Below are 19618 nucleotides of genomic sequence, written 5' to 3' on the forward strand. Positions count from 1 at the left end.
TTCTTCTTCTTCTTCTTCTTCTTCTTCTTCTTCTTCTTCTTCTTCTTCTTCTTCTATTTCTTCACCATCATCATCTTCTTCTTCTTGTTCTTCTTCTTCTTCTTCTTCTTCTTCTTCTTCTTCTTCTTCTTCTTCTTCTTCTTCTTCTTCTTCTTCTTCTTCTTCAAGCTGAAACTTCCTGAAACGGATAACATCAATACGTATGTTTTACTCTTTGTCTTTCGTACTCTAGAAAGACATGCATGAAAAAATTTGGCCAGAAAACCCGTCCTTCAAATATCGATCGATTTAAACGACTCTCATTTTGACAAAAACTCTCAACCCTGGGACTTCGCGAGGTCATTCGCGAGGTCATCTTAATTAGATTTCCAGTTTTCTTCTCGTCTGAAGTGTCTCATTTTATCAGATTGAATGAAATTTGTTACGTGTGTTAGACATTACTGACAAATGAACGGTTATTTGAGTCATCCTATCGGGTACAGATTGCCATGTGTAACATAATCCGTTTATGTCTGGGATTGCAGCAATAAATGGGTGTTTATGTCAAGGAGTGATTCGATGGCAACTAAAGCCGGTTGTGTCTCTGGGAGATGGAATCGGAAACAATCCCCATGTGATCAATGTCAGTCTTGTCACTACGTGCGGCTATGGGGTGGTCTAGTGGTATGACACTCGCTTTCAGATCGGAAGGTCCTGGGTTAGAGCCTCGCTCGGCGCATAGTTAAGTCCTTGGAAAAGACTCTTCACTCACATTCTTTCATCGTTCCCAGGTGTAAAATGAGTACCTGGCCGTTAACAGCGTTGTCTCTGTCAAAAAAAATTGTTATATCGCCTAACAGGCGTCAGGTCTCGTTCTACATGTTACGTATTGCTGTTGAACAGGGACCCTTTGTAAAGCGCTTTGAGCACATTTAGTGGATTTTGCGCTATAAAAAAGCTCAAGATTTTTCCAGTGTCATTTCCATAGAATGGGCGTATGGACTATCTTGATCGACTTAAATTTATCGATGAGCTTTCTGGCTGGTCTTGTGATATGCATGACACTTGCTTTCGGACCGGTAGGTCTTTGGTTTGAGTCCCTATTTGAGTCACGCTCTGCAGAGCGGGAAGTTGATTTCTTGGAAAAGATTGTTGAATTACATTGTTTCATCGTATTCAGGTATCAAATGAATACTTGACCGGTAATACCACCTCTTCTTCTTCCTTCGGGTAAGGCAGCCAGCGCCATTTTGTTGACGGTTAATGTTTCTCTGTAGCATACACTAAATAAACCTTAAATGTCTCATGCCTTGTCTTACATTGTTTTGTATTGCACTTGTCAGACTGGGTCGGGATCCTGACCTCCCATAGCGGACAGGGAGGTACATACTGTGTCTTCTATCCCCTTATATCTGTTTTCCAACATGCTTTCTGTCTTTGTCTTGGAATGAGATTACTTGGTTTTTCCCTGGCCCTAGTCGGAGTCCTGGCTGGGAGAGAAACAGTCAAATGCATAGTTTTTGTTTTGGTAGATGATATTTTTTTCCTTGTAAATCATCTCTCTATTATGCATTATTATATTTGTTATTTTTAATGTATAATGTAATCATTTGAGTGCATTCCTCTTTGTTGGATTTTGTGCATGTGTCCGGATGAGACTTATAGGTGATCTCAAACTAAGTACATTGGTGGTATGCTCTTGGATTCTACATCTGATCAATATTTGTTCCCAGTTCCCCTTTGTCTTCCTTTCTCTTGGCTGCTTTAATTGTAATTCTACAACTTTTTACTATCCCATTTCCTTCCTTTTTACTGGCGCTGATATGACCTTACTGTGTTGCAAGCGCCGTAAAATCCTTAAAAAACAAAAACAAAAAAGCACTTGGCAGAGCTTCTTATGGTTCTCACACAACTATGTTATGACGATCGACCCAATCAGCAAACCGACTTCCATCTCGTATCTGCAGCCCTGTCCGTAGTCAGGGATTCTGCGTACAGGGGTTGCCGAAAGGAAAAAGTGCTTGTAAAGCGCTTTGAGCACATCTATTGGATGTGGTTCTACATGAAAGTTTTTTCTGTTGTTTTTTTTTTTTTTTTTTTGGTTTCTTTTGGGAACCAGTGTCTAAATCCATATCTTAGAGACTTATATCCCTTACGATGTGTCTATTATTTATCGAATTTTCTTAAAATTACAATCCCTCTCTTTTTTTTCAAAATTTTCATAAACTTAATACATATGAACATATACACTTTGATAACATTTACCCGATCATACACTTTGTATCATTTACCGCTTAGACTGCTTCTTTTTATTTGTGCGTATCTTCTTCTTCTTCTTCTTCTTCTTCTTCTCTCTTCTTCTTCTTCTTCTTCTTCTTCTTCTTCTTCTTCTTTCTTCTTCTTCTTCTTCTTCTTCTTCTTCTTCTTCTTCTTCTTCTTCTTCTTCTCTTCTCTTCTACTTCTTCTTCTTCTTCTTCTCTTCTTCTTCTTCTTCTTCTTCTTTCTTCTTCTTCTTCTTCTTCTTCTTCTTCTTCTTCTTCTTCTTCTTCTTCTTCTTCTTCTTCTTCTTCTTCTTCTTCTTCTTCTTCTTCTTCTTCTTCTTCTTCTTCTTCTTCTTCTTCTTCTTCTCTTCTTCTTCTTCTTCTTCTTCTTCTTCTTCTTCTTCTTCTTCTTCTTCTTCTTCTTCTTCTTCTTCTTCTTCTTCTTCTTCTTCTTTTCTTTCTTCTTCTTCTTCTTCTTCTTCTTCTTCTTCTTCTTCTTCTTCTTCTTCTTCTTCTTCTTCTTCTTCTTCTTCTTCTTCTTCTTCTTCTTCTTCTCTTCTTCTTCTTCTTCTTCTTCTTCTTCTTCTTCTTCTTCTTCTCTTCTTCTTCTTCTTCTCTTCTTCTTCTTCTTCTTCTTCTTCTTCTTTCTTCTTCTTCTTCTTCTCTCTTCTTCTTCTTCTTCTTCTTCTTCTTCTTCTTCTTCTTCTTCTTCTTCTTCTTCTTCTTCTTCTTCTTCTTCTTCTTCTTCTTCTTCTTCTTCTCTTCTCTTCTTCTTCTTCTCTTCTTTCTTCTTCTTCTTCTTCTTCTTCTTCTTCTTCTTCTTCTTCTTCTTCTTCTTCTTCTTCTTCTTCTTCTTTCTTCTTCTTCTTCTTCTTCTTCTTCTTCTTCTTCTTCTTCTTCTTCTTCTTCTTCTTCTTCTTCTTCTTCTTCTTCTTCTTCTTCTTCTTCTTCTTCTTCTTCTTCTTCTTCTTCTTCTTCTTCTTCTTCTTCTTCTTCTTCTTCTTCTTCTTCTTCTTCTTCTTCTTCTTTCTTCTTCTTCTTCTTCTTCTTCTTCTTCTTCTTCTTCTTCTTCTTCTTCTTCTTCTTCTTCTTCTTCTTCTTCTTCTTCTTCTTCTTCTTTTCTTCTTCTTCTTCTTCTCTTCTTCTTTCTTCTTCTTCTTCTTTTCTTCTTATTATTATTATTATTATTATTATTATTATTATTATTATTATTATTATTATTATTATTATTATTATTATTATTATTATTATTATTATTATTATTATTATTATTTATTTTATTATTATTATTATTATATTATTATTATTATTATTATTATTATTATTATTATTATTATTATTATTATTATTATTATTATTATTATTATTATTATTTTTACTATTATTATTATCATTAATGTTTACTAAAATTAATTACTAAAATATTATTTTCATTATTATTATATTTATTATCATTATTATCATCATCATCATCATCATCATCATCATCGCCATCGCTAAAACTGAAATAAACTCTGATCACATTGGCTGGATTATTTAGAAACGGATCCCGAGGCCATTAGTCGACTAATGTTAAAAGAAGATATTATTATCATAACTATACAGAAAGGCCAATCATTTTACAACTGTTTCTTTCATGAAATCGTCATTATACATACTTGTTAGCATTTCCGTACACAACTTTAGACACTTGCTTTCGTCAATCCACTTTTAATAGCTTTCATTCTCATATTATTGTCAAATCGCACGAGCCTTTTAAACCGGAAGTGTCATGCCGATTTCCAAACAATCTGAAGTGATATATTTCTAAAAAGCGCTATCTAAAATGTGCGGCTATGTGATCTAGTGGTATGACACTCGCTTTCGGATTGGAAGGTCCTGGGTTCGAGCCTCGGGCTCGGAGCATAGTTGAGTCCTTGGAAAAGGCTCTTTACTCACATTTTCTCACCGTACTCAGGCTGGGTGGGGATCCTGACCTCCCATAGCGGGCAGGGAGGTACATACTGTGACTTCTATCCCCTTATATCTGTTTTCCAACATGCTTTCTGTCTTTGTCTCGGAATGAGATTTCTTGGTTTTGTCCTGGCTCTGGCCGGAGTCCTAGCTGGGAGGGAAACAGTCAAATGCATAGTTATGGTTTTGGGAGATGATATTTTTTTCCTTGTAAATCATCTCTCTGTTATGTATTATTTTTATTTTGAATGTATAATGTAAGCATTTGAGTGTGTTCCTCTTTGTTGGATTTTGTGCTTGTGTCTGGATGAGACTTGTAGGTGATTTCAAACTAAGTACATTGGTGGTATGCTCTTGGAATCTACATCTGATCCCTATTTGTTCTCAGTTCCCTTTTGTCTTACTTTTTCTTGGGTGCTCTAATTGTAATTCTAGAACTTTTTACCATCCCATTTTCTTCCTTTTTACTGGCGCTGATATAACCTAAATGTGTTGCAAGCGCCGTAAAACCCTTAAAAACAAAACAAAACCGTACTCAGGTGTAAAATGAGTACCTGGTCGTTTACAGCCTTGCCTTTGTCCGAAATATTGTAATATCGCCTAACAGGCGTCATGTCATGTCCCGTCCTACATGTTAAATGTTGCTGTTGACCAGGGACCCCTTGTAAAGCGCTTTGAGCACATTTAGTGGATATTGTGCTATATAAAGCTCAATAATGCAATTTCCATTAAAGTGATTTACACTTGTGTTATAGACAGGTCTGCCTTAAATATTTCGTTTTCAAACCATTCGCTACTGATTAATTTGTGTGAAATTCCAAATCTCTTTGAAATGCTGAAATATAAAATTGCACGAGGTCTTATCGCCCATGACATGTGATGAGTTAGACCCATAGACATGTATATGACTAGACGGCCAACGAAGAGGAATTTCCTGTGGGTCGATCAGCTGTTATTACTGTGTCATATCGGAAGTGGCTCTTTTCGTTTGATGAATAGGAAGATCAACGCTATCAATACAGTCTTCTTGTCTGATGATTTGTTATGCGAGGCATTATATTTCGCGATTTTCCCTCTCCTAGGTTCAAAAGTAATCGACTTAGTTAACAGATATTTCTCACGGAGTCATTGGCTTATATTTACAAAATCACTATGCTTCATAAATGTTACGTTTATAAATTCAACAATCGAGCTGCGATTGATAGAAGTCGCCGTTTCCATAGATAAGATCTGAATCAAACGAGGGAAATGATCATCATTATTTCTTGTTAAAATACCAGTATCGCTATTATATCGTATAGTAATGATATCGAACATTACTGATATCGCCCAGCACTGATGTAAAAACAAGCCGGAAGTCATTTCGGAATTTTCTACTGAAAACAGATTGTTTTAGTCGCAATAAAATATATACTTTATGATAATTCGAAACAAAAATAAAGAATTTACATGACAATATATATATTATTTGGAAAAATCATACATATCATACATAAAAGTTTGAAATGAATTTTTTTTTAATGACAAAAGAGTCACGTCCACCGGTCCACATGAATCTTTGAATCTAGTTTTAAACTAATTTAGCGTTTATAATGGAAAAGTAGTGTGGATTTTATAAGCCTAAAGTTAACCATTATTATTTAGATAAATATTTATATCATAGCAACTCTTATGATTTCAAAAGTCGCAAAGACTTCCGAGAATATTTGATAGAGAATTAAGAGGTATCTAAGGTAAACGTTTCAGATTTAGACACAGTACTCCATTAAAATGGAAATGGCTCTGAGTATGGCGGAAGTTATCATATTTTAACAAACGAAAATAGGACTATGCTTACTTTGTTTAGACTCCTTTCCTTTAAGGTCAATAGTTAGACCCGCCATCGAATGAGAGGTAAATTCCATGTCGAGCCTAATAATTGCACTGTCAATAAATGGGTGATAATCAATAATCATAACACAGGGTAATTTGGTCTTTGATTTAAATTTTGTAAGAAATATGGCATGTCTCGTCTTACATGTTAAGTGTTGCTGTTGGCTAAGGACCTCCCTGTAAAACGCTTTGAGCACGTTTAGTGGATATTGCGCTATATAAAAGCTCAAGTTTTGTTTGTAGACAGGCTTACACTATTTTATTTTACAGACAGTTCAATATTTATTCATTGGTTTGAAATTCCAAGTATCATTGAAGCGCTGAAAGATGAAATCGCACGGGTTATTTCTTATCGCCCCCGACATGTGACGAGTTCAACCCGACATCTAATGAAAGGGAAATTCCATGCCGTGCCCAATAATTGCAGTGTCGTCATTACTGGGATGAAAATCAATAATCATAATAGGGCACTTTTTGGGTCTTTGATTTAAGTCTTGTAAGAAAATATTGTGCCATGTCACGTCTTACATTTTCAGTGTTACTGTTGGCTTAGCGACCTCCTTGTAAAGTGCTTTTAGTGCGTTTAGTGGGATATTGCCCTATATAAATGCTCGAAATGTTTTCCTAGACAAGTCTACATCGTTTCTTATTAATACAGACAATTCACTACTGATTCATTTGTGTGAAATTATTAGTATCATCAAAGCGGCTATGTGGTCATGTGGTATGACACTCGCTTTCGGATCGGAAGGTCCTGGGTTCGAGCCTCGCTCGGCGCATAGTTGAGTCCTTGGAAAAGGCTTTTTACTCACATTCTCTCACCGTACTCAGGTGTAAAATGAGTACCTGGCCGTTAACAGCGTTGTCTCTGTCCGGAAAAAATTGTAATATCGCCTGACAAGCGTCATGGTTCGTTCTACGTGTTACGTGTTGCTGTTGGTCAGGGACCCCTTGTAAAGCGCTTTGAGCACATTTAGTGGATATTGCGCTATATAAAAGCTCAATTAATGATTCAATTAGACCGTAGTTCGAACTTGTTGTAAACGATATGCCAGTATGATGAATTTTTCAGAGCCATAATTTAATCGATTTCACTCTAGAAAGAAATTGCTTGCTATCCTTTTGACAGGTGCATACTTGGCTGCTATAAACTATGGATTGTAAACAGTATTAAGCATAATTTAACATTATAAAAATTTCAAAGAAGATGTATTGAGTATTTTTATTATTGTTGTTGTTGAAGTTGTTGTTGTTGTTGTTGTTGTTGTTATTGTTGTTGTCATTGTTGTTGTTGTTGTTGTTGTTGTTGTTGTCGTCATTGTTGTTGTTGTTGTTGTTGTCATTGTTGTTGTTGTCATTGTTGTTGTTGTTGTCATTGTTGTTGTTGTTGTTGTCATTGTTGTTGTTGTTGTCATTGTTGTTGTTGTTGTTGTTGTTGTCTTGTTGTCGTCATGTTGTTGTCATTGTTGTTGTTGTTGTTGTCATTGTTGTGTTGTTTGTTGTTGTTGTTGTTGTTGTCATTGTTGTTGTTTATTGATTGTTTGTTGTTGTTGTTGTATGTCATGTTGTTGTTGTTGTTGTTGTCATTGTTCATTGTTGTTGTTGTTGTCATTGTTGTTCATTGTTGTTTGTCATTGTTGTTGTTGTTGTTGTCATTGTTGTTGTTGTTGTTGTTGTTGTTGTTGTCATTGTTGTTGTTGTTGATATTGTTGTTGTTGTTGTTGTCATTGTTGTTGTTGTCATTGTTGTTGTTGTCATGGTTGTTGTTGTCATTGTTGTTGTTGTTGTCATTGTTGTTGTTGTCATTGTTTTTGTTGTTCTCATTGTTGTTGTTGTTGTTGTCTTGTTGTCATTGTTGTTGTCATTGTTGTTGTTGTTGTCATTGTTGTTGTTGTTGTTGTCATTGTTGTTGTTGTTGTTGTTGTTGTTGTTGTTGTCATTGTTGTTGTTGTTGTTGTTGTTGTCATTGTTGTTGTTGTCATTGTTGTCATTGTTGTTTTGTTGTCATTGTTTGTTGTTGTCATTGTTGTTGTGTTGTCATTGTTGTTGTCATTGTTGTGTTGTCATTGTTGTTGTTTGTTGTCATTTGTTGTTGTTGTTGTCATTTGTTGTTGTTGTTGTTCATTGTTGTGTCATTGTTGTTGTTGTGTCATTGTTGTTGTTGTTGTCATTTTGTTTTGTTGTCATTGTTGTTGTTGTGTCATGTTTTGTTTGTTGTCATTGTTGTTGTCATGTTGTGTTGTTGTTGTCATGTTGTTGTTTGTTGTCATGTTGTTGTTGTTTGTATGTTGTCATTTTGTTGTTGTTGTCATGTTGTTGTTGTTGTCATGTTGTTGTTTTGTTGTTGTTGTTGTATTGTTGTTTGTTGTTGTTGTTGTTGTGTTTGTTGTCATGTTGTTTTATATTGTCATTGTTTGTTTGTAGCATTGATGTTGTTTTGTTGTTGTCATGTTTTATTTGTTTTATGGCTTTGGCAGTTTGTTGTGTATTGTCTATGTGTTGTGTATGAACTGTTTGTCGATGGTTGGGTTGAGCCTTCGTGCTCGACGCATGTTGAGTCTTGGATGGCTTATATTGTCATTCTTCGTTAGGTTGTAATGTTGTACCTGCGTTAACAGGTTGTCTTTGTCCAAAATTGTAATTCGCTAGGCGTCTGTCCTGCTCATTGTTTAATGTTGATGTTGTTGTCATTGTTTTGTGTTGTTGTTGTCATTGTTGTTGTTGTTGTCATTGTTGTTGTTGTTGTTGTCATTGTTGTTGTTGTTGTCATGTTGTTGTTTTTGTTGTTGTTGTTCTTGTTGTCGTCTTGTTGTTGTCATTGTTGTTTTTGTGTGTTGTTGTCATTGTTGTTGTTGTTGTTGTTGTCATTGTTGTTGTTGTGATTGTCATTGTTGTTGTTGTTATTGTCATTGTTGTTGTTGTTGTTGTCATTGTTGTTGTTGTTGTTGTTGTTGTCATTGTTATTGTTGTTGTCATTGTTGTTGTTGTTGTCATTGTTGTTGTTGTTGTTGTTGTTGTTGTTGTCATTGTTGTTGTTGTTGTTGTTGTCATTGTTGTTGTTGTTGTTGTTGTAATTGTTGTTGTTGTTGTTGTCATTGTTGTTGTTGTTGTTGTTGTCATTGTTGTTGTTGTTGTTGTCATTGTTGTTGTTGTCATTGTTGTTGTTGTTGTTGTCATTGTTGTTGTCATTGTTGTTGTTGTTGTCATTGTTGTTGTTGTCATTGTTGTTGTTGTTCTCATTGTTGTTGTTGTTGTCATTGTTGTTGTTGTTGTTGTTGTTGTCATTGTTGTTGTTGTTGTGTTGTCATTGTTGTTGTTGTTGTTGTTGTTGTCATTGTTGTTTGATGTTGTTGTCATTGTTGTGTTGTTGTCATTGTTGTTGTTGTTTGTTGTTGTTGTCATTGTTGTTGTTGATGTTGTTGTCATTTTGTTGTGTTGTCATTGTTGTTGTTGTTGTTGTCATTTTTGTTGTGTTGTTGTCGTCATTGTGTTGTCATTTTTGTTGTTGTTTTGTCATTGTTGTTGTTGTTGTGTTGTCATTGTTGTTGTTGTTGTTGTTGTGTCATTGTTGTTGTCTTGTTGTTTTGTTTTTGTCATTGTTGTTGTTGTTGTCATTGTTGTTGTTGTTGTAGTTGTCGTCATTGTTGTTGTCATGTGTTGTGTTTTGTCATTTGTTGTGTTTTTTTGTTGTTGTGTCATGTGTTGTTTGATTGTCATGTTGGTTTATGTCATTGATGTTGTTGTTGTGTTGTCATTTTGTTGTGTGTTTGTCATTGTTGTTGTTGTTGTGTCATTTGTTGTTTGTCATTGTTGTCATTGTTGTTGTTGTTGTTTTGTTGTCATTGTTGTTGTTGTTGTTGTTGTTTGTCATTGTTTTGTTTATGATTGCATTGTTTGTTGTGGTTTTTCATTGATGTTGTTGTTGTTGTTGTCATTGTTGTTGTTGTTGTTGTTGTTGTTGTCATTGTTGTTGTTGTTGTCATTGTTGTTGTCATTGTTGTTGTTGTCATTGTTGTTGTTGTTGTTGTCATTGTTGTTGTCATTGTTGTTGTTGTTGTCATTGTTGTTGTTGTTGTTGTTGTTGTTGTTCCTGTATATATGAACTCACTTTATTTTTCTATCCATCGTATTGACTCATGTAGGCACCTCTAACTTTTAGTTTGACCTTTTATAAAGCGCTTTGAGCACGTTTAGTGGATATTACGCGGCTATGTGGTCTAGTGGTATGACACTCGCTTTCGGATCGGAAGGTCCTGGGTTCGAGCCTCGCGCTCGACGCATAGTTGAGTCCTTGGAAAAGGCTCTATACTCACATTCTCTCACCGTACTCAGGTGTAAAATGAGTACCTGGCCGTTAACAGCGTTGTCTTTGTCCGAAAAATTGTAATATCGCCTAACAGGCGTCATGTCCCGTCCTACATGTTAAATATTACTGTTGACCAGGGACCCCTTATAGATAGTATGCGCTTGGCTAAGAAGCTCATAACATTGCCATCCGGAAATATAACGGACCAACACACAAAACTGCATGTATCCATGAACGTTTATAGTCAGGTTAATACAGTTCAGTGAGCATTACTCACAAACGCGGATGGCAAAAACAATAACAAAGGCCTGAGTGACGTCAAGTGCATACTATCTATAAAGCGATTTGAGCACATTTAGGGGATATTGCGCTATATAAAGCTCAATTATTTTTTTATATAAATGCTCCAGTTTTTTGGGTTTTTTTTTTTTTTTTTTTTTTTTTTTTTTTTTTTTTTTTGGGGGGGGGGTTAACGTTTGATTATAATCTGTAGAAAACTAATTTGATATTTTACGTCTTCTTTCCCCAGCTATGGTGAGTTACAACGTGATCATCGGCGACACTATTACAAAGGTCATAGGATGGATTGGTGGAGAGAGTGAGTATTCTAGTCTATTCTATCCTGTGTTAACCCTCTCCTTCCATTCATAGTAGGAAAATTGTAACCAATGTTACGATGCAACAGAAACTTTTCTCAATCTGATTTCTCTTGTACATCACAAAATTCAAAGAAATGCTTTAATGACAGCTATAGGGAATGAGATTAGCGGAAGAGTAGCGTCCCTTGATTGGACGTCATCTTACAGAGAGAACGTCAATTTGGTTTTGAAGTGTCTCAAGCCGCTTTCACCGGAAGCGAGGACGACAGACGCATGCGCACAACCAACATGACGTTTTCTCTCTAATAACTTTTCCACCGGTGACGTCACAGACTATGGGTGACGTCCAATCAAGGGACGCTACTCTCTCTTTCTCTCCTCTCTCTCTCTCTTTCTCTCTCTCTCTCTCTCTCCCTCTCTCTCTCTCTCTCCCTCTCTCCCTCTCTCTCTTTCTCTCTCTCACTCTCTATATGTGTGTGTGTCACTTGCTCGCTCTCTTAAACCCTATATATCTATCAATATTTTACCTATGCATCATTCTATCTATTTATCAATTTATCTATCTATTTCTCTATCTATCTATCTATCTATCTATCTATCTATCTATCTATCTATCTATCTATCTATATATCTATCTATCTATCTATCCATCTATCTATCTATCTATCTATCTATCTATTTCTCTCTATATATCTATCTATATTTATCTATCTAGCTGGCCATCTAGTTATCTATATATCTATCTAGCTAGCCATCTATCTAGCTATCTATATATCTAGCTAGCTAGCTATTAATCTACCTATGTGTAAGTCTCCTCCTCTCGCTCTCTCTTGCTCTATTGATCAACCTATATTCCTATCAATAACCAGTTGTATTATCATATCAATATTTTCATATATCTACCAATCTACCCATTGATCCAGCCACCCATTATCTCATCTCTATCTTGATATGTGTGGCTATGTGGTCTAGTGGTATGACACTCGCTTTCGGATCGGAAGATCCTGAGTTCGAGCCTCGCTCGGCGCATAGTTGAGTCCTTGGAAAATTGGAAAAGGCTTTTTACTCACATTCTCTCACCGTACTCTTGTGTAAAATAAGTACCTAGTCGTTAACAGCGTTGTCTCTGTCGGAAAAAAAATTTATATCGCCTAACAGGCGTCGTGTCTCGTTCTATGCGTTACGTGTTGATGTTGATCAGGGACCCATTGTAAAGCGTTGTGAGCATGTTTAGTGGATATTGTGCTATATAAAAGGCCCAAGTATGTGTGACGCAAGTGATTGGTTTTACAGCTCCATTTCTTGCAAAACCTGTAGATGTCAGAGATGAGAATTTTGTCCTTCATTTCTTTTCCTTTTTATTAATTATTTTCGAAGATTTTTATAAATATTTTGTTGATTGACCGAATCAATGTCCTAGTAATCAGGAATATGAACTGGCGCTGATAGGAGCTAAATGTGTCGTACGCGCCGTAAAACGTAAATCGCTTAAGGACATAAGAACAAGGAATATGACGCATGCATATATACAGTTTAAAACTCTAAAAATATTGTATGTGTATGTGTATATATATATATATATATATATATATATATATATATATATATATAAATATATATATATATATATATAGAATAAAAATCGTCACTGACATTATTTGTGGCCGAGACGTTCGTTTCTGTGTCTCTTTACACGTCCTCAGTCGGCGTAATCCTTAAAATGTGAGTGACAATTTGTATTTTATATTAGCTCTAACCATCATTATCGAGCACTTTCGTACCTACCAACACTCATATATATATATATCCATATATATACCCATATCAAAACGTATACAATTCATCAATACACCCATATCAAAACGTACACAATTCATCAATACACCCATATCAAAACGTATACAATTCATCAATACACCCATATCAAAACGTACACAATTCATCAATCCACCCATATCAAAACGTATACAATTCATCAATCCCACCCATATCAAAACGTATACAATTCATCAATCCCACCTATATCAAAACGTATACAATTCATCAATCCCACCCATATCAAAACGTATACAATCTATCAATCCCACCCATATCAAAACGTATACAATTCACCAATCCCACCCATATCAAAACGTATACAATTCACCAATCCCACCCATATCAAAACGTATACAATTCACCAATCCCACCATATCAAAACGTATACAATTCACCAATCCCACCCATATCAAAACGTATACAATTCACCAATCCCACCCATATCAAAACGTATACAATTCACCAATCCCACCCATATCAAAACGTATACAATTCACCAATCCCACCCATATCAAAACGTATACAATTCACCAATCCCACCCATATCAAAACGTATACAATTCACCAATCCCACCCATATCAAAACGTATACAATTCACCAATCCCACCCATATCAAAACGTATACAATTCACCAATCCCACCCATATCAAAACGTATACAATTCACCAATCCCACCCATATCAAAACGTATACAATTCACCAATCCCACCCATATCAAAACGTATACAATTCACCAATCCCACCCATATCAAAACGTATACAATTCACCAATCCCACCATATCAAAACGTATACAATTCATCAATTTCACCCATTTAGCTTATAATAATCATATAATTAACTTGACACACTCTCCCCATATGTAACGCATGTGATGTCCAATGATGAAACTTCACTGGTTTTTGCCCCGTTGTTGGTAAGATCGGTCACTCTTGACCTCCTAACAATAAATTGGTAGAATAAAGGTGATGGCCGTCAACTTCGAACGTGCGATTGTGTCCCAAGAGAAATTCAAAGTCAAATTTACCGCGGGATTTTTATTTTTAATTTTAATTTTGTTACTTCAAACAATCGAACTTTCAGCCAGGGCATATATTCACGTTTTTCTACTTTGTGATGCATTCAAAATTAATTTATTAAACGCATTGTCAGTTTGAGTTTTTTCTAATATTTTGCCATAATTGCATGAGCATGTTTTCAATTCTATTTTTAATCTTAGATTTTTTTCTATTTTTTAATTTTAATTTTTCCTCATTGCAAAATAATCAATACTATATAGATAGTATGCGCTTGGCTAAGAAGCTCACAATATTACCATCCGAAGTATAACGGACCAACACACAAAACTATGTGTAACCTTGAACGTTTATAATCTGACTAATGCAGTTTAGTGAGAATTACTAATAAACGTGGATGGCAAAAAAAAACAATAACAAAGACCTGAGTGACGTCAACGTCATACTATCTATAGATAGAATGCGCTTGGCCAAGGAGTTCACAACATTGCCATCCGGAAGTATAACGGACCAACACACAAACTCTGTGTAACCATGAACGTTTATAGTCTGGTTAATAACAAGATATGAAGTGAGTAGAAAAGTGCCAGAAGACAATAGAGAATAAAAATTTTTCGCGGCGGTGGTGGGGTTTGAACCTGCGACCTTATTGGTACGACAACTCCGCCTGGCAGGTGAGAGCGTGGCTCTACCGTGTGAGCTATCCACGAACACAAAAATATTCGTTTCAAACCCAAGTCATTTCTAGATCCCTCTCTAACCCACTTCTGGGACCGCCGATTCGTTCGCCCACCACCATCGCGAAGTATTTTGACCAGCAGTTAAGCTTAACAGCCAACATTCTCAACACAAACATATAACATAGAAACGATTGAGACATTGAGTATGCTCCGGTGTATGGGGTGAATTTTTAATTCAGAAAAGCGAGTGGAGCAGGCACTTATGTTGGTAACAACAAGATATGAAGTGAGTAGAAAAGTGCCAGAAGACAATAGAGAATAAAAATTTTTCGCGGCGGTGGTGGGGTTTGAACCTGCGACCTTATTGGTACGACAACTCCGCCTGGCAGGTGAGAGCGTGGCTCTACCGTGTGAGCTATCCACGAACACAAAAATATTCGTTTCAAACCCAAGTCATTTCTAGATCCCTCTCTAACCCACTTCTGGGACCGCCGATTCGTTCGCCCACCACCATCGCGAAGTATTTTGACCAGCAGTTAAGCTTAACAGCCAACATTCTCAACACAAACATATAACATAGAAACGATTGAGACATTGAGTATGCTCCGGTGTATGGGGTGAATTTTTAATTCAGAAAAGCGAGTGGAGCAGGCACTTATGTTGGTAACAACAAGATATGAAGTGAGTAGAAAAGTGCCAGAAGACAATAGAGAATAAAAATTTTTCGCGGCGGTGGTGGGGTTTGAACCTGCGACCTTATTGGTACGACAACTCCGCCTGGCAGGTGAGAGCGTGGCTCTACCGTGTGAGCTATCCACGAACACAAAAATATTCGTTTCAAACCCAAGTCATTTCTAGATCCCTCTCTAACCCACTTCTGGGACCGCCGATTCGTTCGCCCACCACCATCGCGAAGTATTTTGACCAGCAGTTAAGCTTAACAGCCAACATTCTCAACACAAACATATAACATAGAAACGATTGAGACATTGAGTATGCTCCGGTGTATGGGGTGAATTTTTAATTCAGAAAAGCGAGTGGAGCAGGCACTTATGTTGGTAACAACAAGATATGAAGTGAGTAGAAAAGTGCCAGAAGACAATAGAGAATAAAAATTTTTCGCGGCGGTGGTGGGGTTTGAACCTGCGACCTTATTGGTACGACAACTCCGCCTGGCAGGTGAGAGCGTGGCTCTACCGTGTGAGCTATCCACGAACACAAAAATATTCGTTTCAAACCCAAGTCATTTCTAGATCCCTCTCTAACCCACTTCTGGGACCGCCGATTCGTTCGCCCACCACCATCGCGAAGTATTTTGACCAGCAGTTAAGCTTAACAGCCAACATTCTCAACACAAACATATAACATAGAAACGATTGAGACATTGAGTATGCTCCGGTGTATGGGGTGAATTTTTAATTCAGAAAAGCGAGTGGAGCAGGCACTTATGTTGGTAACAACAAGATATGAAGTGAGTAGAAAAGTGCCAGAAGACAATAGAGAATAAAAATTTTTCGCGGCGGTGGTGGGGTTTGAACCTGCGACCTTATTGGTACGACAACTCCGCCTGGCAGGTGAGAGCGTGGCTCTACCGTGTGAGCTATCCACGAACACAAAAATATTCGTTTCAAACCCAAGTCATTTCTAGATCCCTCTCTAACCCACTTCTGGGACCGCCGATTCGTTCGCCCACCACCATCGCGAAGTATTTTGACCAGCAGTTAAGCTTAACAGCCAACATTCTCAACACAAACATATAACATAGAAACGATTGAGACATTGAGTATGCTCCGGTGTATGGGGTGAATTTTTAATTCAGAAAAGCGAGTGGAGCAGGCACTTATGTTGGTAACAACAAGATATGAAGTGAGTAGAAAAGTGCCAGAAGACAATAGAGAATAGTGTCAGGCTATAGATAGTCTGCGCTTGGCTAAGAAGCTCATAACATTGCCATCCGGAAGTATAACGGACCAACACACAAAACTGTGCGTATCCATGGACGTTTATAGTCTGGTTAATACAGTTTAGTGAGAACAACTCACAAACGCGGATGGCAAAAACAATAACAAAGGCCTGAGTGACGTCATCTGCATACTATCTATAGGTGTGTCTAAAGCAAAGTGCACTTATTTGCAGGCCTGGTAGCCCAATTCCTTATGGGCGCATTGTTGTAATGGAAATCTTTAAAAAATTACGCAAAATATTGTCCATTATAACAAGGTTAAATTAGGCCCATAAATGGGTTCAGATGTAAGACCTGCATATATGTACACGTTGATCCCAAGCTATAACTGGTGGGAATACCAAGAGAAGATATCATTATCTCATGAAAGGTCTCGGTGGTTCAGTTGGTAAAGCATGCAATGTATCAATTTACGGCTATGTGGTCTTGTGCTATGACACTCGCTTTCGGATCGGAAGGTCCTGGGGTTCGAGCCTTTCTCGGCGCATAGTTGAGTCCTTTGAAAAGGCTCATTACTCAAATTCTCTCACCGTACTCAGGTGTATAATGAGTACCTGGCCGTCAACAGCGTTGTCTTTGTCGGGGGAAAAATGGTAATCTCACTTAACAAGTGCCATGTCTCGCTATATATGTTACGTGTTGCTGTTAGTCAGGGGCCCCTTGTAAAGCGCTTTGAGCACATTTAGTGGATATTGCTCTATATAAAAGCTCGATTTATTAAAGCACTTGCTGTACAAGCACAGAGTCCTGTATTGAGTCCGGGTGTTGTTAAGATTTCTATAACCCGTAACCCTCCCTAGTGGGTCCCGATAGCTCAGTTGGTAGAGCACTCGCTTCACACGCAAAGGGACTGAGATCGATCCCGGGTGCAATCGAGATTTTTTCCTGACCCCTCTCCCCCCAGTCTATCCAGCAGTGAATGAATAGGTAGCTGGGTCTGTTTGATTTGGCGGAAAGTACATTGGGGGGATAGACTAGCGTCCTATCCAAAGGATAACAAGCAATTGCTATTGCCCGTTTCACGCTATAGAAACCGGGATAAACTCCGGCTTCATGGACCTTATGGCTCTGAAGGAGTACAGTGGGTGCACAGTTGTTTTTACATGTTGTGTATATCGCACGCGTGAAAGAAAGAGAGGAAGAGAGAGAGAGATAGAAAGAGAGAGAGAGAGAGAGAAAGAGAGAGAGAGAGAGAGAGAGAGAGAGAGAGAGAGAGGAGAATAAGTAGGAGTGAAATATCTGTTCAATGTTATAGTTATCATATAACGTTATAACAAGTGTAACTAAATGACAAATTGCCATATTTATGGACAATAAAGATCTATTATTATTATTATTATTATTATTATTATTATTATTATTATTATTATTATTATTATTATTATTATTATTATTATTATTATTATTATCATTATTATTATCATTATTATAACTACACGTAAAATGTCACAATTTTTTGTCATTTTAATTTCAAACCACTCTCTTGTCATTTATTGATTTAATCCCACATAACACTGTTTCGAGGCGATTGGTAACATATTCACCTGTAGCACTTTCAGATCGATCACCACATTTTAAAAAATACTTTATGCATTTCGTATTTAACTAGTTAACGACTGCCGTACTCTGGCAAGACAGGTGTTTAAAGATTTGGTCAGAAAACTCTTCCTTTAAAAATCGATCGATTTAAACTAGATCTAACCTCATATTGAAAAACAAAACAAACAAAAACAATCCAACAACTTTCAAACCTGGGACCTTTAATCAAGACTTCACGAAGTCCCAGGTTTGAGAGTTTTTGTCAAGATGAGGGTTATTTAAATCGAACGATATATTTTAAAGACGAGTTGTTTTGGGGTTTTTTTGGTTGTTGTCTTGTTTGTTTGTTTATGTTTTTCTTTCTTTTTTTTTTTGGGGGGGGGGGCGGGGGGGGGGGGGGGGGGGGGGGGCGGCAAACTTTTAAATATCTGTTTTTTTCTGGAGTAAGGCAGTTTACTGGTTATTTTGTTTGATTTTTGTATTTATTTATTTATTATTTATTTATTTATTTGATTTGATTTGTCAAAATATTTGGTGTCACATTTTAATCTACTCCTGATGGTCGATATTGTGCGGCTAGGTGGTCTAGTGGTATGACACTCGCTTTCGGATCGGAAGGTCGTGGGTTCGAGCCTCGCGTTCGGCGCAAAGTTGAGTCCTTGGAGAAGGCTTTTTACTCACATGCACTCACCGTAATCAGGTGTAAAACGAATACCTGGCCGTTAACAGCGTTGTCTTTGTCCAAACAAAAATTTGTAGTATCGCCTAACAGGCGTCATGTCACGTTCTATATGTTATGTGTTGCTGTTGGCCAGGGACCCCCTGTAAAGCGCTTTGAGCACGTTTAGTGGATATTGCGCTATATAAAAGCTCAAGTTGTTGCTATATAAAATCTCAAGTTGATATATACACACGTTAGAATAAGGGAGAGTAAATTGTCATCAGCGGGATAACGGTTTTCATCGAATAGTTTCTCATTCTATTTGTCTGCATTAAGAGGGAAAGTGCCGTAGCTATCGTAAACTTACAGCCTGACGTTGACCAAAAAAATGACGTCAAAAAAAACAAGTTTTTGGCCACAAAAGAAAACGATTCGTGAGTTGTATTCAATAGTTTAACCAATGGAATCACGTGTTTCCTTGAGCACTACTCTAACGACATCTCCATAGACGGTGCAAAAACCTAGAATGAATATGACGTCAAACTATAAGTCCTAGATGGTTCTAGTGTCAGGCTATAGATAGTCTGCGCTTGGCTAAGAAGCTCATAACATTGCCATCCGGAAGTATAACGGACCAACACACAAAACTGTGCGTATCCATGGACGTTTATAGTCAGGTTAATACAGTTTAGTGAGCATTACTCATAAACGCGGATGGCAAAAAACAATAACAAAGACCTGAGTGACGTCAACTAAGAACTATCTATAAGTCAACGATGACTACGTTTGTTCTCCCTCACCATTAATGAGAAACAATTTTACAAGTTTACACAAACATTTCTGCAACGTCACTCTGCCAAGCAATAAATTTGAGTTAAACAAGACTGACAGCAAGAGGTAGCATTGAAATATATGTATACGTGTCTTTCAATCTGATAAAACTAAACAAAGAATAGAAGATTTCTTGCACT

General features: G+C 37.0%; 1 protein-coding gene across 4 annotated transcripts in view; it reads left to right on the forward strand.

Annotated features, from left to right (window-relative positions):
* The window catches only part of LOC144964379 (putative sodium-coupled neutral amino acid transporter 11), a 174956-nt gene that overhangs the window by 131213 nt on the left and 24125 nt on the right, over positions 1 to 19618 (forward strand). For all 4 annotated transcript variants that reach the window (XM_078898557.1, XM_078898554.1, XM_078898555.1 and 1 more), the window contains one exon: positions 10901 to 10969. In XM_078898557.1, the coding sequence (XP_078754683.1) occupies positions 10901 to 10969 (69 nt within the window). The remainder of the gene's footprint in view (positions 1 to 10900; positions 10970 to 19618) is intronic.

The sequence above is a fragment of the Berghia stephanieae genome, chromosome 2 (assembly GCF_034508935.2).
Source record: "Berghia stephanieae isolate SIO BIC M18660-M18661 chromosome 2, UCSD_Bste_1.3, whole genome shotgun sequence".
Classification (NCBI taxonomy): domain Eukaryota; kingdom Metazoa; phylum Mollusca; class Gastropoda; order Nudibranchia; family Aeolidiidae; genus Berghia; species Berghia stephanieae.